This window comes from Larus michahellis, chromosome 8 (assembly GCF_964199755.1).
Source record: "Larus michahellis chromosome 8, bLarMic1.1, whole genome shotgun sequence".
Classification (NCBI taxonomy): domain Eukaryota; kingdom Metazoa; phylum Chordata; class Aves; order Charadriiformes; family Laridae; genus Larus; species Larus michahellis.
This window is the reverse complement of record NC_133903.1, coordinates 55,824,550-55,846,009: the sequence shown is the minus strand read 5'-3', so window position 1 is coordinate 55,846,009 and position 21,460 is coordinate 55,824,550. Positions and strand designations below refer to the sequence as shown.

The 21,460-nt window shown below is 51.8% G+C and overlaps 3 protein-coding genes across 3 annotated transcripts in view; 1 reads left to right on the top strand and 2 right to left on the bottom strand.

The window, feature by feature from the left end:
• Positions 1–137: 137 nt before the first annotated feature.
• On the top strand, positions 138–1,904 carry INSL5 (insulin like 5). Its single transcript, XM_074598431.1, has 2 exons — positions 138–427; positions 1,669–1,904. Exons 1-2 carry the CDS (start codon positions 160–162, stop codon positions 1,902–1,904), a joined length of 504 nt encoding a protein of 167 aa, XP_074454532.1. The 5' UTR covers positions 138–159.
• On the bottom strand, positions 1,621–4,729 carry DYNLT5 (dynein light chain Tctex-type family member 5). Its single transcript, XM_074598432.1, has 3 exons — positions 4,585–4,729; positions 4,356–4,480; positions 1,621–3,520 (listed from the first exon to the last, which is right to left on the bottom strand). Exons 1-3 carry the CDS (start codon positions 4,619–4,621, stop codon positions 3,317–3,319), a joined length of 366 nt encoding a protein of 121 aa, XP_074454533.1. The 5' UTR covers positions 4,622–4,729; the 3' UTR covers positions 1,621–3,316.
• A 7,261-nt stretch (positions 4,730–11,990) lies between these two features.
• Positions 11,991–21,460, bottom strand: part of SGIP1 (SH3GL interacting endocytic adaptor 1) — a 56,845-nt gene continuing 47,375 nt past the window's right edge. The window contains exons 19-25 of the mRNA XM_074596701.1: positions 16,153–16,264; positions 15,490–15,645; positions 14,891–15,023; positions 14,396–14,598; positions 13,808–13,872; positions 13,054–13,218; positions 11,991–12,585 (exon numbers count right to left, since the gene is read on the bottom strand). Coding sequence (XP_074452802.1) covers positions 12,563–12,585; positions 13,054–13,218; positions 13,808–13,872; positions 14,396–14,598; positions 14,891–15,023; positions 15,490–15,645; positions 16,153–16,264 — 857 coding nt within the window. The 3' untranslated portion in view covers positions 11,991–12,562. The remainder of the gene's footprint in view (positions 12,586–13,053; positions 13,219–13,807; positions 13,873–14,395; positions 14,599–14,890; positions 15,024–15,489; positions 15,646–16,152; positions 16,265–21,460) is intronic.

Here is a 21,460-nt window from a genome sequence, read left to right as displayed (position 1 = left end):
TTCCTATAGTAAAGCAGTTACAGTCTTAAGAAGTCTTTAATACCTGACCGAAATCCCAGCACAAATCCCGAAGCACTTAAAACATTACCGGAAACAAGCGATTAACTTGGTTTTAGCAAACATTAAGTCATCCTCAGAACAAGCCACTCAGTGGAGCGGATGGGCCATTGGTATAAATGTGTCGGCTTCAGCAGAACTCCCCACCTCGTCCTGCAGCTCCCTCACACCCTGCAAGAGCACGGCATCCGCAGAATGAGGGGCACGGTGGTGGTGCTGGCCTTGCTGGCTCTCCTGCTGGTGGCACGGGAAGGACGTGGGGAAGGGAACACCATCAGGCTCTGCGGAAGAGACTTCGTCAGAGCTGTCGTCTTCACCTGCGGCGGCTCTCGCTGGAAAAGGCATTTGACTGATTATCACTACCTGTTTGGTAAGTACTAATTAATGCTCTTCACCCCCTGCAAAGATTTGGAAGACCCAAACCACCTGCAGGCTGCAGCTCAGGGCAGAGCTGCCCCCTCGGCTTCTGCTGCTCCCCTCCAGAGCTGCACCTCAACCATGGTCAGCACCGGCTTTGCTGGGAGACAGCAAGAGAAGCGGTGCCACTTCATGCTTTCTGGCTTAGCTTAGAGTGCTATTTTGCCAAATAAATAACATTTAGATCAAGATTTTCCATGTCAACCTGAGCAATGACGAGTTAAGCCCAAGGCTATCCCTGAAAATCTGTCAGAGACAAGCTTCGCTGCAGCCAATGCACGTTTTTTACTGCTGTCTTCAGTAGGATACACCACTTTCCCCACTAGAAACCAGGAACTTTATTACAACTTAAAAATATTATAATAAAGTATGTTGGATATATACTCTGCAACCTAAGTATCTTCACATGGTGGTGTATGCATTTATAGGCAATTCAGCCATTACATGCACTGCTAGAAATTTGTACCCTGACAGGTTAAAAGAGCTAGAAAAAAGAAAATAAATGAGGCAGATGACAGGAACAGCAGCTTCCTATGCTTTTCATGCAGTAACATCTGCCTTTTTTTAAAATTCTGTTGTAGCAGCAGCTTTAAACAAACATAAAAAGCAATGCCACTTGCAACACCCTACCCAAGGGACTGTTAAAGGAGAAGAAACCCCCACCGCTAAACCAAGCGAGACAACTACTGTACCTTTATAAACTCCACAAGGCGGTGCCCAGTTGTACTGTGGTATTTAAAATGCACATGGATCGCAAGCGTAATTTAAGCGGGAACATCCAGGAACTTTGAAATTGTGAGGTGCCTTCACATCATATCTGTGTTTTAGGAAACCCACAACATGCTGGTCAAGGGGCACTGACACATCAAATCATGGTTTTACCCTTCGAACCAAACACATAGGTGGACGACTGACACAGCAACTATTCCTACAAAAACCACTCTTCAATATGAATCCCTAAATTACTGGGTTTTTTTAACATGTTAATCACAGAATGTGTACCTCGCACATCTATTTTAATACTGCCCTGGTGAGAAGTCAGTGATCTGGTAGATCTTGGTTGCTCACGTCAGAGACACGGAAAACAATACTTTCAGCTCCCTGGCTCTAGGCTGGTCTGTCTTTCTAGCAAAGATATAAACTACTCACGACTCCATGACTTTTAATTTTTAGCTTTGAATTTTGATGCAGCAGAGAGTGAAAATCCCGTGCCTTTCTCACAAGAGAACAACGGTTATGCCGATTCCTCGACGCACACAGACCTGGAGACTGACAGTGAAGAAATCCCCAACACCCAGCCTGAGACAGAGCGAGATTTGCAGCGCACCAGGAAAACATCCACCCTAAAAAAGCGCGAAGCCGCCAAACTGCTGACCACATCCTGCTGCAGCATCGGCTGCAGCGAGAGAGAGATCAGTTCCCTGTGCTGAAACGCAGCAGACGCCGACGAGGTTCAGTGTGACAGCTTTGTATTAAAATAATCATGACATAAACCACAATTATTTCAGTTGTCTTCTTTAATTGTCAATTCATTCTTTGCAGTACGCTAGGGAGTAAAGCCTGAATGTTAAATGTAGTGCAAACCAGCGAACGGCTGCAGGCTGGGCTGTGTGGATTCCACAAAGTGTTTGCAGTGGTTTAGAGTTAAACTTTTAGTCACGAGTACAAACAGTTCTTCCCATCTAACTACTGTTCTAGTTTCAGCTTAGCACATAGAATGCGATAAAATACGCAATTTGTTATATGCTTGTTTTCCTACTTATGAAAATGCAACAGCAGGTTTCAACTGTAAAATATGGGTAGCAAAAAGTCTGTTTTCAGGCTCAGAATAAAGCCAAGGCCGCAGCACACGAGACCTGGGATGGGTCAGCTCTAGCCCTGGAGCTGGGCAGGAGCGGCTGTGGGTTATTTCCTATTCCAGCTGCTTCCAGTAAACATCCACCCAGGGTCCTACCTATTGGACAGTTAATCTGCAACCAGGGAGACGGGAAATACACGGCTGAGCTCAGAGGGCCGCACTCCCCCTCTTGGCTATAGCCAGGTATCAGCTGAGAGCCCCAATTCAACGTTTTTTCTTGCTAGATTTGATCACCGTCAACAGAAGGGCCCAGACATGTTAGATCTATATATTCTAAACATGATACTACTTGAAGACACTTTTCACTTCATTTCAAGCACCGTGGGACAGAGCTAGTCTTCCCCAAGCAGAACTAACCACTTCCTCTGGACCACCTTTGGCCTTTCTCGGGGCTCTGGGGCAGCCCCCAGCAAGCAAAGCTCACGACTCTCTTGCTCCCTGCGGCCCCTCCACCACAGAGCCCCCCTGACCCAGGACACCGCTGGGCCCGGCAAGAAGGTCTGGAGAGATCCCTCCATCGTTCCCCAGGCAGGGCAGGGGGAACAACAGCACCGAGCTACTGCAGCTCGATGGCACACAGCGCCTGCAATACAGCACGTGCACGGAGTGGCCCCATGCTTAACTGCCCACGAGCACCGTTTAACGGAGATAATTTTAAAATGCCTTTGTTTTGCTTTCCAAAAATGCGTTTTCTACTCGGGGATCATGTAGTGAGGGCAAATTCAGGGAGAAAAAAAGTATTACAGGGATAGCTGGTTCTGAAAGCTGCTAGAATCAGGTGCGAAACAGCACACCACAGAGAATCGCTTCCCAGAGAAAGCTCTGGGAAATGCAATTATTACTTTCCCCACCAAAAGGCTCACAGTAACCACATTTCAAAACAGGTGAAAGTTGCCTCGGTCCTTCACAACCATTTTCAACAACAGAAACAGGAACAGTTAGGCTGAATGTTCATTACTCTTGCTGTGAAACGCAACTACCTCCTTACTCAAAATAGACAGCGTAGACATTGGCGAGAGCAAACAGTGAAGTGTTCTTGAACACGTACGACGAAAACGTATCGCTCGCAGGATCCCACAGGCACCGGCTTCCGATTTGCATGCTCTGCTCATTCAGCTGCCCAATGTGTGTCACCACAACGATCTTGTACCTCGGTATCTTAAGGTCTTTTACCCGAGCTTTAATAACCTGCAAGAGACAAACACATTCAGACACAGGTGGTGAGCTCTCATTGCAGGGGATGCTCCGGGGTTTGGTTTTCTGGGACAGACAACTGCAAGCATCGCGCAGTGGAGCCCTTGCAACAATCCTGACGACAATCTTTGAGCTGCAGCATTTGAAATGTGTATTGCAAACGCCCCCAGCCCCGCGGGCAGGTGGCGTGTACGCTGCCGAGGTCCTTTCACAGGAGAAGCAACACTTCCACCTGCTAAAAACAGGCACACCTTCCTGCTGGGCTACAGAAATGCAGGCACAGATGTCCAGTAAGGAGTTACGGTATGTGATCACCCTATTCTCCTCCGTATGTGTTCACAGTTACCTGCTGATTACAGGGGGGAAAGGAAGAGCTGACAGTACCGCTTTTTTTTAATGCTCTTCTGGACCAAATCAGCTGAACGACTAAAGGGTCAGGGCAGTCTTTTCTCAGCAGCAATACTGGATTTAACCGAGGAGCTTGCACTCGTGTCACTGTGCAGAATTCAGCTACTACCATAACTGGAAGGAAAGGTCTGATACATACTTAAAACTTATTAATGGCATTTCTGGCCAGGGCAACCACAACATGGAGTTTTTGCTGAAGCACACGCTTGGCCAGAGCCACTGCTACTCGAACACACCTCATCGTGAACTCATATAAGCCTCCACCCGCCTCAGACCAACCCTTGATGCATCCTGACGGCCTCCTCCAGCACTTGTTTTACACTTGATATTTACATTTGGGAACCTCCCCGCCCCGACGGCCACCTCCCTCACACCCCGTCGAGGTGTGAGGACAAAATGGCCGCCTGGAGCGCAGCGATACCTCAGCGATGTCCTTCGCCATGTCCCTGCAGCGGGCCGGCTCGTAGGGCTGCTCCCTCAGGTAGCTCCCCACCACATCCTTCAGGATATCATCCACCGCCGCCACCGGGAAGCGCCGGGGGGGACCTGAGGGGAGAGGTTAAGCTCGGGTTTCTGAGGGAAGACCCACCCCGCGGAAGCCGGAGGAAGGCGCCTGGTTCCGCCCCGAAGCTCCCAGCCCTGGCACCTACCCGACCGGGGGTCGTTGCCGGCCGCGCCGCCATGCATCCCCGCACCGCTGCTGAGGGGAGGCGGAAGGGCGGGAAGGAGGCGGCCAGCACCGCCCCGCCGGCTCCCCGCGGCCGCGGGGTGGTGCTGGGCCGCCGCCTGCCCGGCAGCCCCAAGCGGTGGCGCCGGCACAGGCCGCCATGTCGCGTTGCGCCCCCCCCCCCCCCCGCCTCCGTGGCTCCGCAGCTTCCATGGGTCCTGCGTGTCCCCACGGCCTCCACAGGTCCCCATGTACAGCTAAAAGCCCCAGGTGTCCCCATGGCTTCCACACGTCCCCACATGTCCTCACAGCCTTCAGGGGTCCCTGCAAGTCCCCGTGGGCCTCCATGTGTCCCTACAAGTCCCCATGGGCCTCCATGTGTCCCCCCGAGTCCCCATGGCCTCCATGGGTCTTCAAGTGTCCCCACAGCCTTTGTGGACCCTGCAAGTCCCCGTGGGCCCCTGTGGTCTCTACACGTCCCCACAGTCCCCGTGTGTCCACACAGCCCCCTTATGTCCCCATGGCCCCAGGGGTTTGCACGGTCCCCACATGTCTCCATGGCCCCTATGGGTCCCCTGGGCCCCCATGGCCTCCACAGGTCCCCACGTCTGCCTACAGCCCCCACGGGTCCCTATAGCCCCCCGTGGGTTCCAATGACCTCCACAGGTCCCTGCAGCCCAAACAGGTCCCCATGACCCCTGTGGATCCCCATGGACCCCACAGATCCCTACAGCCCCTATGGGTCTCCATAGCCCCCACATGTCGTCATGGCCTCCCACGTGTATCTACAACCCCTGTGTGTGTCTATGGCCGCCACAGGTCCCCACATGTCCCTGTAGGTCACACGGGTCCCCATGACCCCTGTGTATCCCCGTGGACCCCACAGATCCCCATGTGTTCCTACAGCCCTGACATGTCACCATGGCCTCCATGCGTCCCCTCAACCCCACACGCACCCACAGCTGACCTCTAAAGAACAAAGTTAAAAGTTTATCAAGAAGTGTCAGCTGGGACATGGTTGAGACATCACAGAAGGTACTTAACCTTGAATAGGATGTGAACAAAACAGTGTCTCATCTGTTCTTTTCCAGGTGCTGACTTAGACATAAGATAGCAAAAAATATAACTTCTGAACCAGTCAAGCCATGAGTGTATCCCAAACTAAACTTGGGCAATTATAATGCTAAAATCATACCCCTTTGTGAATAATAAGCATGCTAATCAGGTAACCTCCCTAAATGTTTTAAACATGAGTTTAGATGCATGTGTATAGCTAGAAGTGGTGAATGAATGATTATTAACCAATCAGCTGTATTCTATTGTTATAAATATTGGGCGGTTTGAAACCTGTGGTGTGTGCTGGCTGTTGTTAAATGCCCGGCACCTGATTCTGCAGAACGGAAATAAAACCGAATATCTCGACACTGAGTTGATTGATTGGCTCTCGCACCCCAGGTGAAGAACCCTAATTTAGGGACAACACAGTCCCTCATGTCCCCACAGCCCCCATGAATTCCTCTCAAGCTCCACCCGTCCCCACGGTCCCCATGGGTCCCTGTATGTCCCCAGATGCTGACACTGACCTGTCCCCAAGCCGGGAAGCAGTGCATAGCTCCAGCAGTAATCATATTTTGGGCTGGGGACAAGGCACCCCTGATAACTCTGCCCAGCTCCCCCGCGTTCTCCTGCATGCGCAAGCAAAGCTCACTCAGAAAAAGTAGGGTTTTATGGTTTCTGTTTATTTTCAAGGGAAAAAAAAAATCACATTTAAATTGTAACTCAATAGGGTATTTAACGTGGTTCTTATGTATAGAATTAATAAACTTTGTTCTCACGTGGGGATTTATTTGTTGCAACATTATGCATGGTAAATAATTGCATATTCAAGATTTTGTGAAATGGGTGACGGGGAGAATGGAGGAGAGACATTTATAAAAAACATTATTTACAAAAATGATATCCACATAGTCGTCTTCTAATCTATAAGGCAAGTAACATTTAAAATATGTTGTTTCATGATTATCTTCAACAAGTCAATACAACACATTCATATTACCAGTGGTCAAATACAAAGCTTTGCTGCTGCAATAGTCCGTGTGCAACAAACCTGTACGTCTTTTACAGTTTTTTTTCTCTGAGAACAGTAGGTAAGCAGCAAAGTTTTCATCACAGACTAAGCAGTACCTAGGCCATCGTAGACTAAAGGTATAATATATCTCATTGCACGTTTAGGCAAAAAAGGCCAGCCATTAATTAACTTATTTAACTTAAATCTTAAAAATAGACCTGTGTATCTTAATCCACAAATATTTATAAACATTTTATACACGAGGGAGTTCATAAAATGATACAGGGCAATACCCTGGGAAACCCGATTCACTTCTGGGGCTTCCTCTGGGTTCAGAGGTGTCATGGCGAGGTTCTCCTGCGCCCGGAGCCCTCCACCCCCAGCCCGTGGCCGCAGGACCGGAGCTTCGATCCACAACGCAACCCGATTCCTCTCTCACACCATGACTAACATCTCCATATGTTTTATCCCATCAAAGCAACCGAGTGATTTCATCAACCTTAGAGCGTTTTGGAGTGGAAAACCCCTCCTGCATGGATTACAAACCCAACAGCAGGAGGGCCTGGCTGCAGCCATTCGCCCCGTGTCCAGAAAGAGAGAGATTTCTACCGGAGGAATAAGATATTCTGAACGCCTCGCGAAAACCTGGTGTGTTTTATCCCATTCTGCTTGGCCTGCAGTGACGCCCTGCTTGTGTGCAAACCTTTGAAGAGCATCGCCGCACTAACGCTTGCCATTTTAAGACCAGTTGTCAGCAGCATTATCTGCAGCCCCTCCTGGAGTGACAGGGGGGTCACGCAGGAGGTGAGGGGTATTTCTGCAGATCCTTTTCTAGCCTTACAGTGGCATAAGGATTAAAATACTGATGATCATAAAAACTCCCCGGCTCTGCGAGAGTTACTTTCCTTGGGAAATTGTGAGAAAAAGAAGAAAAGAATTCTGGCTATGAAATGAAATCTTTGAGACAGTAATTTCTTACCGTCAAAGTACAATGTCATGATGTTACGTAGTTTGGTCACGGTAAACACAAAAATTAAGTTTTTTGACTAAGACATTTTCACATAAAAACAGCAGTAAGCAGGGGAAAAAAATCACTTCATATTCAGTGTATTGAAGTGGCTTTCTCAAGTAGATGTTGGGTGTTTGGGTAACACACCTGTGGCCCATATTTCCAAAAAAAAAAAAGGTGAAACGGAGCAGAATTCCTCTGCGAGGCAGAACTGCACCACGTGCCCGGTGGGCACAGAAACTGCACTGCTGCCGAAGGAGACGGGCAACTGAGGGAGAGGTCCGAGGAGGGCTGAGTGTTTTTAATAAAAGGTGTTTGAATCACTCTTAGGTCATTTGAAAATGTGTCCCCTTTTCGTTGCAGTCCAGCCACTTAAAAATGCTTCTGGTGGGAGAAAGTGAAGCGGCGATTCTTTACGCGATGCTCGCGCTGCAGGAATCTCTGCGGCGGCGGTTCAACAGAGTGCCACTGCCGCCTGGTTTGAATCATCCAGAATCAGGTAAACGAACACAAGTATGACTTGTGGCGGCGTGGGCAGCACGGCAAGGTCTCGGCAGGGACTCAGTGGGAAAATAATCACCCGTGCAAGAGACGACCAATTTTTACAAGTGGGCGCTAAAGGATCACGTTAAAAGGAGAAGTCAGGCAGGTCTCACCTGCAGGTGTGCATGGCTTCAAAATCATAAGTTTTGTAAGTTTAAGCAGGATATTTCTCTGTTTTTTCCCCACGCAGCCCAAACGCCGGGCACTGCCATGAGAGATACCCCGATGGCATCCCGCAGCGAGGGCGCAACAGTGCCCGCAGCCTGCCCGGGAAACTGCCTCCCTCCCCATCCCCTCCCTGCCTGGCTGGAACGGGATGCCATTTTAACATAAACCTTTCTTTTTTTCCCCCCGTCTATATTTTAAAAAACCTCTAATAGGTAAATCCTGAAAAGGCATACTGAAGACAAAATTAATTTAACTGAAATACCCATTAACAGCACTACCATCTTTAAGCCCGGCCTGTGTTGGGAGGAGCGTGCAGTTGTGTGACTCCCTCGGTACAAGACCGCGCTCGTGTGACAAAGCTTTTGCGAGTGAAGCCACACACGTACACGCTGAGACCTCACACTGGCTGGGGCAGGAGTTTAATGGACAGTGGCCTTACAGCAGAAATAAGAAGCTTTATAACGGGGGAGTGATGTTTAAGAACACATGCAAACACCAAACGAAATGCGTACTAATCTGGTAGCGTTTGGTTCTATTGGGCAATTTCATCGTTATTAAGAAATATTGTTGAAGTAGAAAATTGGTCTGAAACGCCTCCTGTGAGGAGCACCCTAAGCTGGCTGAGAACTGTGAATATATGCAACAAACAGAAGAAGAAAAGTGGCAAAAAAAAAAAAAAAAAAAGTCTTTCTGGTCCTAACATCTAAAGACCCAAGTCTGCAGGTGTCTGTGGGGAAAAACGCTCCCTCTCTCGCTGCTGGCAGCTCCCGGGATCCCGGAGGAAAACCCCTCAGGGGAGCGGTGGCTGAGGACACACTCTAAAGGGAAAGGTCCGCGCAAGTAACCAAGCTAAAGCCTTTCTGTGCATGCGTCACACCTATTTATTATTTGAATGCCTCCTTTATTTAACCCTTTTTTTTTTTTTTTTTAACTCAGATGGTTAGACCTGAGTGCTGCTGTGCTAAGGGGGGGCCACGCTGGAGGGCTGAGCCCCCTTTTCAGCCTCAGCCAGACTTGGCAGAAGGCCCGCTGGCCCACGCGCTCAGGAGCAAAGCGCCGACGCCAAGCCCCAGAAATGCAGGTGACTTACAGGCTGCTGCCTTTTCAACTCCCTGCTGACGTGTCTGCTCTCTGCTAGCAGGCAGGGAGCACCAGACGGATGCATTCCCTGAAGATACACGTTTTTCCTGCCTAAAAGCGGAGGTGAAGCCTGCAGAGCTTGAGTGACCTGAATGCAATAGGGCAACACATCCCCTGTGGCCTCTCGCCACTACTACAGAAGCGGGAATTGGGGATAAACATCCCTATCTGGTGCTCTAAATTTAAATCTGATACATCCCCAGCTGCTGCCCATAATCTTTTTCCTGCTGCTGCCTTCTCAAAGCCAGGCGGAACGAAGACCAGCTTCCTGCTCTTCAGACTTAGAAACACAACTGGTCCGTTCCCCCTCCCCACGCGGGGTAATGCTGGGGTGCCACGCTCATACGGCACGTCGGAAGACAAACACCGGACAAAATAAGCATCCCTGGGGCACTCTGCCACTCTGCCTCTCTGCTCAGACCTCAAACAGGGTCAAAAAATCCAAAGCATCAACGCGGAGCCACGTCTCCTCGCAAAGGAGCGCGGAGGAGCGGTCGTGCTGGGAGGGAAGGCAGAGCCGTGCAGTTCAACGCGCCTACGCAAACGCCTAGCGAACCAAAACGTTATGCAAAAAAATTGGCGAAAGCAGCATGCAAAAATCCTGTCCCAAACCACCGGTTTCTGTCCCAGGATTGTGGGCGGGGAATAGATGTTTTGTGTCACCTGGAGGGGGACCGTGTCCCCTGGCTGCAAGTGTGCCAGCACATCGAATTCGGGTCTGCCAGGCACTTCATCCCAGAAAGGCTGCAGGACTTTCCCGTCGCTCCAGCCAGGCCGCGGGGGCTGCACCCCGAAAGAGCCACCGCCGTTTTGGGGGACAGCAGAAAAGCTTGGGAGCTTTGGGTTATGGGTTTTTTTTGTTTTTGTTTAAAAAGCATTTAAAAACCCAATGCTAATGTAAACACCTTGTCTTTCAAATGAAATATAAAGTAAAATATCTATGTTCTGGTAATATTTACATTATAAAATCCTTATTTTCAGGACTATGACATAGATCTCTTTTGGAAGCATGAGTTTATAACAATTGTACACAGCATGAACCAATTATGCAAAAACTGATTCTTCGATTTTGCCCTATATCGCTGGCAGCAAGGGGTAGTTTACACAGTTTGTACATATTTCTATTGCAGGGGGAAAAATTATTAGTGGAGTTGAACGCTCCATCCAGGAGTACTGGCAAGTTTACTTCCAAAAACTGCAAGGATGTAGGAAGCTGTATAACTGAATTGTGCTTAACTTCTGTGTTGATACCTTTTGTGAGCATGCACACAACCCAGCCGCCCTGTCGTACACGTCTCAGCCTGGGAGTCACCTCAGGACTGAAATAGCTCCAGATTGCCTAATTTTCTTTTAAGACGGGCACGGATTTCTGTTTTCTTACGTCACGCCGAACTGCTCTGTAAGCAAGCACTTCCCAACGTGCACAACCGAAGTTTTCCAACGCAGACGCACAAGCCTAATCCTGGCAACATTTGTGACTGTGAAATTAATCACGCTTTGTCATCGTACCCATTTCTCAAGTGCCCAGCACCCCGTTCAGCGGATGCTCCTCTGCTTCTCTGTGCACCTGAACAGCATTTAAGTTCAGAAAGATCCCCTCTTTTTTTCCCCATATCTCTGAATTCTCCCATGACAACAAGCTCTTCACCTTGGCAGATGCCGCCCCATCGACGCCGTGTTGCCAGCGGGAGGCTGAGACTAATGTCAACTAGAAACCAAACGCTGCACAGGCCGTGCACAGGGAGGCGCCGGCTCAGGGAAAACATGAGGGACAGTTTTGCCCCCCCCAGCCTCCAGTTTGACACTTTAATGCATTTTCCCATCTCCACGATGGCGAGCTCCTGCCCCACGGGCTTTCGGCAGCCCCCTCGCTGCTCCTGCTCCGCCGGCACCGACACTGGGTGTCCCACCAAAGGTCAGGCTTGGGCTGCATTTGTTCTCCAATGTCTAAATATAATACATATATATATAGGCTTTCCTGCCTAAGTGGTAAAATGGAAAGGCATGGGGGGGCTGCACATCTTTAAAGCATTTGCTAAACCCACGGGGCTTTCAAAAATGGGGGGCGGGGGCGGAACCCAGAAAAAGCAAGCAAAGTGATATAGAAATGCGACCCATAATCTGGAGACTGCTCGGAAAACGCGTCCTTAAAACCAGCAATAACGTTTCCAGACAGTGCTGTAAGCTCAGGTTTCCCACCCAGCCTCTTTGCCTGCTTATCGCCTTATCTGCATCTCTGCAAAATGTGAGGACGCGGGGCAAAGAGACGCGCTCGCCGCCTGTGCACGCACCGCCGGGGCTCCTGACCCATCGTCTGCGGCTCTAGGAGAACACGGGCACGTTCACGGAGGCTCCTCGCAATGGAAATTTGACGTAAATACTCTTTAAGAAGTGTCAATTTTTTCCGCTTTTTCCTGGGAGACTGTATGAAGAACCTCCACATTTACAGCAATATTTTTCTGGAGTTAAACCAGCTAAACCTGAAGATAGAGCTTTTTATTCATGGCTGTGAGACAGGCTAAGGACTGAAGAAAAAGTAAATCAGCACGTCCGTTCTACTTCACTCTCTCTTTATGAGGCACCCCCTTCGTAACAGCTATCAGTATTGTATTTAAATCGTATAATATTGACAAAATGTAATCTACCTCTGTAAGCGTTGTGCCATTCGACAGTACTACTATTAAATTTATATACCACAGTTTAAATTACATCCATTTCATGAATGGTAAAATGCTAAAACTCAAGTGTCTAACTGCCAAAATACAGCCTTACTGGAATGAGTACAATTTACAAATACAATAATTACATTTTAAAACCATTAACAATGTTACATCTAGAAGTAAATACTGTAGGACTGGTCAAGACGGTGTTTTCCAAGGAAAAAAATGCTGAAAGTTGTCGACACTTCCAACAGAAATGTCCCGAGTGCAGGATTTAGTTCTTTTTCCTTAAACTGTAATTAAAACCCGTTCCACGCACAGCAGTCCTTGGGTATTTTCCATACTATTTTCCATAGACTTGCATAAGCTTCCATCAGTTATCGGCCAAGTATTTACCTAGAAATGGGACCAGAAATCAGGTGCGGGGAGGGAGCAGCCCCGATTCCCGGGGGATGGTCGCCCGCCTCCCCTGGCCCCCGCACCCTCGGCTGCGCTGCTGCCACGCACCCGCACAACATGGGAAAATACTTGTTTTTTCTATCCAGCAATGGGGCAAAATGAAAAATAGTTGTCTTTCTCTGCCGCAATGGGGCAAAAGCTCTTCCTGGACGTCCCCAGACCTTGCCTTTCATGCAGGACCCATGAGCAGGAAAAAGCCCGTGAAATTCAAGGCTCTCGTAAGCAGCAGCAGGTTTATTTCATGCGAGGGATCTTCTGCCCCTCTGCCCCTTGCCCGCCGTGCTGCGGTGGCACCTCTGGGCTCAAACGGTCAACAACTATAGAGCAAGGACAGTCCCAGCATGGCCGGAGGGGACCGTCAAGGAACACTGTCATCCCAAGAGGAGCCGCCGGCGAGGCACTTACCTGCCGCAAACCTCTTCTTGATGAGGGAGAAGCGGTAGCCGGCGCCGACGAGCTCGATGTCGCAGCTGGAGAGCGTGCTCCCCTCGCTGGTGAACTGCACGGCCAGGGGGGCCGGGGTGCTCGGCCCCTCCGAGAGCTGGAATCGGGCCAGCAGAGAGCCCACACCTGCGATTTAAAAGCCCCGCAGGGGACCCTTACAAGCCCGGAGAGACACGTCGCGCACCCCAGGGCCGGGTTGGCCAGCAAAGGCTAGGAGATGCTCAACGCGCTGCAAGTGAAACCCACCCCCACCGTGGTACCCAACCCAGCAGCACCCCCTGGGGGGGGGCGGGGAAGGCAAACCCCCTCATCCTCCCGGCAGATTTTAACTGTTCAGGCACCCCAGCGGCAGGAAGCAGCTGAGCTGCGTGGGTGATAGGTGGAGAAGCGACCCTGGGAGGCTGCGGTCCCCACAATGGGGATGCAACTCGGGGCCTCAGCCTTCAAATGAAGAGGGTCAATGGAGGAGGGGACTTGGCAAACAACCGCGTCCAAACCCCGTATGTTCATACCCTCCGTGATGCCAAGGCAACTGGCAAAACAGTGCCAGTGGCACGTATCCCCGCTTTTCAAAGCTCCTAGCCTTAAATAGCATCCTCCCCCCGGCAAGCGTCAGCAGGAATCTGTGTGTCCGGACTTGTGTGCAGGAACAATAAACGGGTCAGTGTCTGATTTAAGTGTTCAGAGTTAATAACATGCACGTTTGCTGGATTACCTCCGTTTTCTGACTTCTGAGAGATATCGGGGATCTTCCACAATATCCTTTGCTGTTCGGCATTCCTAAAAATGACATGAAGAAGAGCATTTCTGTAGGAAACAAGGACTTGTGAAGGAGACATCTGAGTTTTGCTAATGGCTGTGTGGGGAGCAGCTCTGGAGCCGCTTTCCAGAGCTGCAATTCTGGGAGTTTGGCTTTGGGTTTGACCCTGGCAGGAGAATGCCTCTCTTGGATTGCAGGGCCGTGCCATGCCCTGCTTCCCCGCTGCGAACGTCTGTGCCCATGCCTACGGCAGCGATGGCCATGCATCCCTCTGGGCCTGGGATAAAAGCCGCCAAAACATGAAATAAGGGTTGTTGTTCCGCCGCCTGCGCACATGTTTGCTTGTGGGAATGGCAAGAAAAAAAATCGCAGCGGGGTTGCACGCTTCCTCCTGCAAGAGGAGGACAGTTTTGGGTCCCCATCGTGTCCCCAGCTCCCGCCCGCAGTCACCTCCCCGGGGCGATCCCGCTCCGTCCGGGCTGGTTTAGGCAAGGACACGGCAGAGACAGCAAAGGAGCTCTTTGTCGGGTGAGCGGTTCCTACCAGACAGCAGGAGGAAGCACAGCTTGGAGTTTGGTTACTCCTCCGTCGACGGGGACGAGGAACTGGACGTTGTTTAGAGCTACCGGAGTGGTCATTGCCTCTGTATTGTATTTGTAGTCAATGCGGAGGTCAGTGCTTGCAGGGTCACACCGCCAGCTCACTGCAAGGTTTAATGGAGTAGACTGAATACCCTGGGCAGATACCTTCCAAAATGACAGAAAAAACATTTAGTTTCCATAGGGGTGAAGGGAGAAATCCCATTTTACAGCCACGGTAATCGCATTTGGTTTCAGAGGAGACAATACCTTGTATTCTCATAGCAAGTTTGTACTGGGCTCAAAATCAGGCAATCTAGTGACATACAGAAGGGACTAGCGGGAAAGTATGCCCTCAACTCACGTCATCTCCACTCTGCACTAGGGAAATACCGTCTTTTACGTCTATAAGTTCAGCACGCATTTTTGGCACGGTTTTATCTTACAAAAAAACCCCTACCTGGTATTTGAGCATATCCACATTGTAATAGGTGGCTTGCGGTTTCTGTTCCGATACCTTCTTTAGGTGAGTCATCAGATTTGGCATGTTGACCCAGAACTCCTTCGTGTTGGCATCACTCTGCGTGTTGTCACTGCACAGAGGGAGAATTAACCCTTCGTGTGACCCGCCTCAGTGGAAAAAACCTTTTCTACAAAGCAGGCAGGGCAGCAGCGCCGGCCGCCAGCCGGGACCGCGTTTAATCCCACGTTTCGTGGTATCTTGCCTCCCTCCCGCACATCTCTGGCTCATCCTCAGATACCTCCGGGGAGGCACAGCAGAGGCAAGCTGGAGATCATCTCGTTTTGCAAAGAGGAGGTCTAATGAGCAGAGCGAGGCACAAAACGAGCAAACGCCATCAAAGTGCTTGCTCCTCTCTGCCGATGCTCTTCTGCCTGGCAAAGGGGCTGCTCTCAGAGGCAAATATTGAGGGGCTTGAGTGTTTCCTTCCCCACACCAGGGCAGGTTTCCAAGGAAGATACTTGGGGCCATGTGTTTTTGCAAAGCACCCTGTTTTTCTGGAAACTTTCCTCTGGGATGCTGGCGAGTGGGGCGCTTACCAGCAGAGGAGCTGGGGGTTTGGCAGGACGTGCTCCAGCCTGTTGTAGTTCAGCACGCGGAAGGTGAGCACCGCTGGGGCCGGGTTGTTGGCAAAGTGTCGGGTGATGCCCGCTGGAAACGACAGCACCATCTCCCCTGTGATCTTCACGATACACCTGCAGCGCCGGACACAGAGATCGAGGGGGGGAGGAAACAGGGGGGCTCAAAACGCAGCAGGAGGGGAGGGTTTGCCCCAGGGGCGGGGTGGTGACAGCCCCCCGCTTCCCACCCGACGTGCTGGGGGAATGTGGTCCTAAACCACAGCGAGCTGAAACAGTAGCAGAGGCTGGCAGCCTGCTAGGGATGGGGACCGATGCTCGTGGGGACACCCCAGGAGCATCCTGAGCCTGGCACAGTGCACTGACACCCCACCAGGTGTGCACCGAGCCCAGAGCACCTCCCTTCGTACCATCAGAGAATGGTTTGGGTTGGAAAGGACCTTAAAGGTCATCTAGTTCCAATCCCCTGCCCTGGGCAGGGACACCTCCCACTAGACCAGGTTGCTTTCCTCCCTCCCCATCCCTCGAGATGCTCACCAAAGCCTCCACCCCCCCCCTTCCAAGCCTGTTCCAACCCCAGGACCCCCCTGTACCGACACCCGGACCCCGTCGGTCGGCACCTACTTGTTGGGGTCAGCCCCTTTGAAGTACGCGTTGACAGTCTCCGTGAAGGCGGCGGCGACGGGCAGGGTGTCCTGTGCCCCCATGGTGAGGGGGCTGGGTCCCCGCGATGAGCCTGCAACAGAGCAAAACCCTCCACTTCTTACCTGCAGAGAGAAACGGCACCGCTCCCCCCCCCCCCGGGCCGGGACGAGGGGTCGCTCCCCAAGACCCCCCAGCCTTGCTTTTGGGGCAAATATTAAGGAAAAACTCCCCCAGGCTTTGGATGAGGCTTTAAAAACATTTGAAAATTTTTTATCCCCTCCACCCCCCCAGAAAAAAAAAATGCAAGCAAAGAAAATAAGGGAGGAGCCCCAGCCATAAGCAGCATGCGGGGCAGCGGTGCCCCCCCCGGCACGGCTCCGGGGGGGCTGCCACACGGCAGGCTTTGCATGACAGTTTTTGCAGTAGGTTTCTGGGCCCCGGCAAGAGGGGCTGGGGGGGTTCCTTCTCCCTCAGCCGGAGAGCTCGGGCTGCCCGCCGGAACGCGGGATTGTTGGCAATGTCCACATCCACCCCCCCCCCCCCCCAAACCCCGACGCTGCCTGAACTCCTGCCGGCGGGAACCCCCACCTGCGGGGACCCCTGGGACCAATCCACGATTTATTTAGACAATTAAAAAAAAAAAGGGGGGGGGAGGGGGAAGTTGGTTTCGGTCGTGCCGCGCGCCCGTGGACGCCAGCCATGCTCTAAAATAATCCAGCCCTGCGTGCTCAGGCGCAGGTTCGCCTTTGCTGGCCAGGAATGCCCGTCTCTGAAAAACATTTAAGGATGAAAGCATGGCTGCAAGCGTGCGCCAGAAGCCCCGGCTGTGCTGGAAACCCTGCCGGGGGGACAATGTCCTCTGCCTGCCACGGGAGGAGTGCGAATAGGGGTCGTTGGCACGGCAAAGCTCTTGCGTCTCCCCTGGGGAAACCGCCCAGAGATCAGCCCGGGGTTGGCGTCTGCTCACCCACCCGACATACAAGGTGCTGGTACCCCGGGCACCCAGAAAAGTCCTCAAGAAGTCACCACCCCCTGCCCTGCCACTGCCAGTTCAGCCTCATCTATTTTTTCTGCACCACATCATTTTAGAACCTTTTTTATTTTTTTTTGATATCACAGCCTGACCGTCGGGTTAAGCACAAGGGTTATTTTGCCTCCGAACCAGCTAAAATAGAATGGCAAAGGTGTCCGGAGGGACAGCCTCTCCAGGGATCCTGACACTCTGTTACCTTCATTTACAGGGTCTGGATCGGGGAGGTGAAACGGGCTCTTAATTCATCCCGGGGTTTTATTGGGAGCGCGCAAGCGCGTGCCAGCTCCAGCCGCAGCCCATTCGATGCCTCCGCAGCGCAGGGGGGCCGGGGAAAAAGCAAAGCGACCGAGCAAAACGCGGCCTGTTCCCGGGGAGCTCCCGCTTTTCTGCTTGGACTAGCTTCAAAAATAATTCCCTCTCTTCTTTATCCCACCGCTCCCCACCGCCGGCCCGCTGCCGGTTGCTTTTTGGGTGGGATCGAAGCAATCTGCGGTGGCTTTTGTGTGACACGCAACGAGGTCCCGGCTTTGCTGCTGCAAATGTTCTGCGAGCAAATAATGGAGTTTGGGTGCAGGAAATCCAGATTCGCAACGTCCCCCCCCCACCCAGGAAAGCAGTCCTCTTGCTTAAATCACACTTTGAGCTTTGAGATATTAATTGTGAAAAAAATAAATGTGGCATTCGCAGCTGAAGGATCCTCGTGCCTTACAAAAGCCCCCGTTCAGGCAGTGTGTTAATGTATAAAACCAAAGCTGCTCCCTCCTAGAGGCACAGACGAGCCTCTCCGGTGCCGGGATTTTCCCTTCAAATGTCTAATGTAGCCTAAAAGGATGTAAAAAAGTAATGTAGCCACGCGTCTCCCTCTTGGTCATACATCTTAAGAGACTCAGGGGAATGAGTGATTTCAGCCCGGAATAACGATGCTCAGTAAGTGCAGCGCGTCCGTCTGTCCCAGCGCAGGGGACGGACAGGCCGAGCACGGCACCCGCACGCGACAGACCCGTCGCCACGCACGCGTTAATTATCCTAACGAGTGCGGGGAGGCAGCGTGCGGCTCCCCAGGCCGCCTGTGTCTGAGGCCGCAGCCCCGAGCTCCGCGCCGGGGACCGGGCAAACAACCCGGCAGAGAGCGGCGACGCGAAGGCACGGGCGGCTCCCCAAAGCCACGCTGCCATATGTGACAAGAGGGGACATGCGGGGCCAGGGGGCAGCCCCGCGGACCGGTAGGGTAAGATTTTTTTTTTTTTAATAAATTCTTTGCGTAGACACCAGTGCTGGGATATCGGAGAGCGCATCCTGCCTCCCCGCACCCAGAGCGGCCGCCCCGCAGCGCGTCGAATCCGGCTTTGGGATATTCTCATCGTATCTGCCCAGAGATACAGGTGAGATTCAAAAACATCAAGGCAGAACGGCTAGAGAGGGGGGAAAAGTGGAGGTACCACCCGGCAGAGGAACACCAGGCTTCTCCTGGCAGGGCAGGGGAGCCGACCAGCAGCAGAAACCCGCGATTCTTGGCAATAGATTCATTATTCTTTAGGACAGGAGAAAAAACCACCCATCTTCCAAACATACACGCTCCGACTGCAGCCGGGTTTAGCCTAGACCCTGCACCGCACCATCAAAGGCGGGGTCGGCGCCTCATACCACCGTGCCTTTTCCCTGATTTGCGATCTCTCATTGCCCTGATTTGCAATCTCTCGTTTCTTCCGCTGTTTCTCTGTACGGATAGGAGGTTTCTTCGCTCTCCAGAATGAAAACCCACACGTACAAGGATAAACCGGCTCATCCCACGAGTCTCTATGACCAGGCTCAGCTGGCCTTTGAAAGTCTGAGTTAATCCCAACAGCAACAAAACATCCTCCGCATTTCTAATCTAAGTTTGAATAAAAATCGTACGCATGTAATCGGCATTCAGGGTTCTCTGTTCCCTCTGCTCTTCCCCCATGAATCTGTATATTCTTCTCTTAATGGCTTCAGAGACTAAACAGCTTTTTTAATAAAAACCTTCATGTAAAAAGAAGAGTATACTCTCTCTATTTAAAGCCCTAAAATTCTTTTCCAGAAACTTGAGAGACATGTCTAGTTCAAGCACATGCTGTGGCACGCCTCCACCAAAAATCTGGCTTGTCGGTGACTGCTTCAGAAGTCATTTTTAGAAACTTTTCATTTTGGCAAAATGACCCGATAATGCTGGAGGAGGAAAAAAAAAAAAAAAAAAAAAATCCCCTTTATGGAGTTTGGATCCAGCCATAAGCAGTGCACCGGGTTCATTTCCCTTACTTTTCCCTACACAAAGGTGGGAAATCCAGGTGTGGAGGAAGGACGGCGGAGTACGGGAGATCCTGCCCGGGTACCCAGCAGAGCATCACCAAAGCTGCACCCCGGCTTTGCGCACACGAACCGACTACCTCGCGTTCCACCGACACAGGGATCTTCGCCAAAAAAAGAGAAAAAAACCCAACTCGGAAAGAAAAGATAATTTCTCGTCTGGCACTTCATGCCCTGAGCTACAGGTGCCAAACCCAGCTGATCTCCTTTCACCTCCCTAGGGATGAGTGTTGAAATTTAGCTTTTTATTTAGCTTTTTTTTTGTTTTTTTTTTTAAAGTTGGGCTCAAAGATTTACGGATAGATCAGGAAATAAAGCGTGTGAAAGCAAAATAGCTCCTTCCCGGGCTGTGTGACGAGCCTGGAGCCGGTGCCAGGCTGCTGCAGCCCCGTTGCCGTGCCGGCCAGCGCGTCCCACGCTGCCGGAGGGCTCAGGCAGGGAGCAGGGGACAAACCCCTCCTGCTCTGGACCAGTCACACCGCCAGAACAAAGTCCAAGAATTCAAATATACCCTTCAAAAACATTAACAATGCAAAAAAAAAAAAAAACCAAAACCAAGAAACCCCCCCCAATGCTAGCTGTGCTCGCTGTGCTGGTGCTGGACCGAGGAGGGGGGGGAACGGACACTGAGCAGGGGGTCCGTGGGGATGCGCAGTGCCACGGGGACATGTACGGAGGGACAACGCTTCGCCCCGGCACAGCCCTCGCCCTGCCCTGCCCCGCTCTTCCCCAGCCTCCCGGGAAGGATTTTTTTTTTGCTGGAAACAGCAAAACTGCGCTGAGGGTCAGGAGGAAGCAGCTCCCCCCTGGCCCCCTCACAGGTCTGAGCCACTGGAGTGGGGACCAGCAGAGGAGGGACCATCGGAGCGGGGACCTCGGGGCTCGGGAGCTGCGGCCGATTAAAAGGCAAGAAGGAGGAAAAGAAGAAACCAGCCCCCTGGTCACCACCACCTCCATCCTTGCTGTCCTGGTTCGAGCGACACAGGACTAATTTCTCTTGTAATGCCGGGGAAAACCGCACTTTTAGCAGACTCCAGTGTCGGAATTTGTGCCAGTGTTTCCTTTACAGCCGGCTCTGGGGTGCGGGTTTCAAGGTCTCAGTGTTTCCAGCTCCCCAGGTGCGGGGACGAGGAGGAGCGAGACCCGGGCGCTGGCCCCAAGCTGCCAACGGGATTATTTCACACCGTGAACGGCACATCCCACAGAAATGAGACAGTTTGCTGAGGAGTTCTCTCTCTCTCTTTCTCTAATGGCTGCCACCCTGAGCACTCCTCGCCCCGGTGCCGGAGCCCTGAGCCCTTCCCTTCCTCCCGCAGCCGCAGCGCTCGCAGGGTCCCACGTTGGCTGTCCCTGCGGGGAGTGCACGGCTCCCTGTGGGGGAATGGGCTGGGGACGGTCCTTGTCTATGTTATATTGGTGTCGGGATCAACACAGGTTCTTTACTGTTATTGGTGTTAATTATTTAGTCTTCATCTATTAAATCTGTTTATATTCCAGCCCTCGGGTTTCCTTTCCCCTTCGCCGGGTGGGGAGGGGTCATCGGGTGAGAGAATAATTGTCTAAACAACAATAAATTGCTGTGGGTTCCTCAAACCGTGACACTTGCCTTCTGCTGCTACCACGGCACCACGCTCACCAAAGCAGGGTTCACTCCACAAGCACGAGCCGCCCGAGCTCGGTGGCCAGGTGGCACGGTCCCGGCCACTCGGCTGTTTGCTGGAGGTGACAGGTTTTATGGATCACAGACCCGGAGAGCGAGACCCCCCGGAACCCCCGTGCCAGCAGCATCCCCAGCCCAGCTCTGCCTGCCAGCACCACGGCGGCTCCACCGCGCTTCCTTCGGCTTGTAAAGCACCTACTCCACCTGCCAGCAAACCTCCCCGAGTTGCTTCTTTTTATTTTTTTAAGAAAAACATAGGCATGGTA

What these genes read in the sequence shown, in the direction of transcription:
- DYNLT5 (XM_074598432.1), bottom strand. Translation starts at nt 4,621, where the DNA reads ATGCATGGCGGCGCGGCCGGCAACGACCCCCGGTCGG. An exon ending in CGGCAACGACCCCCGGTCGG is followed by an intron (nt 4,481 to 4,584) that starts GTAGGTGCCAGG and finishes CTCTCCCCTCAG; the next exon opens with GTCCCCCCCGGCGCTTCCCG. An exon ending in TGGCGAAGGACATCGCTGAG is followed by an intron (nt 3,521 to 4,355) that starts GTATCGCTGCGC and finishes TGTCTCTTGCAG; the next exon opens with GTTATTAAAGCTCGGGTAAA.
- INSL5 (XM_074598431.1), top strand. Translation starts at nt 160, where the DNA reads ATGGGCCATTGGTATAAATGTGTCGGCTTCAGCAGAACTCCCCACCTC. An exon ending in TGATTATCACTACCTGTTTG is followed by an intron (nt 428 to 1,668) that starts GTAAGTACTAAT and finishes TTGATGCAGCAG; the next exon opens with AGAGTGAAAATCCCGTGCCT.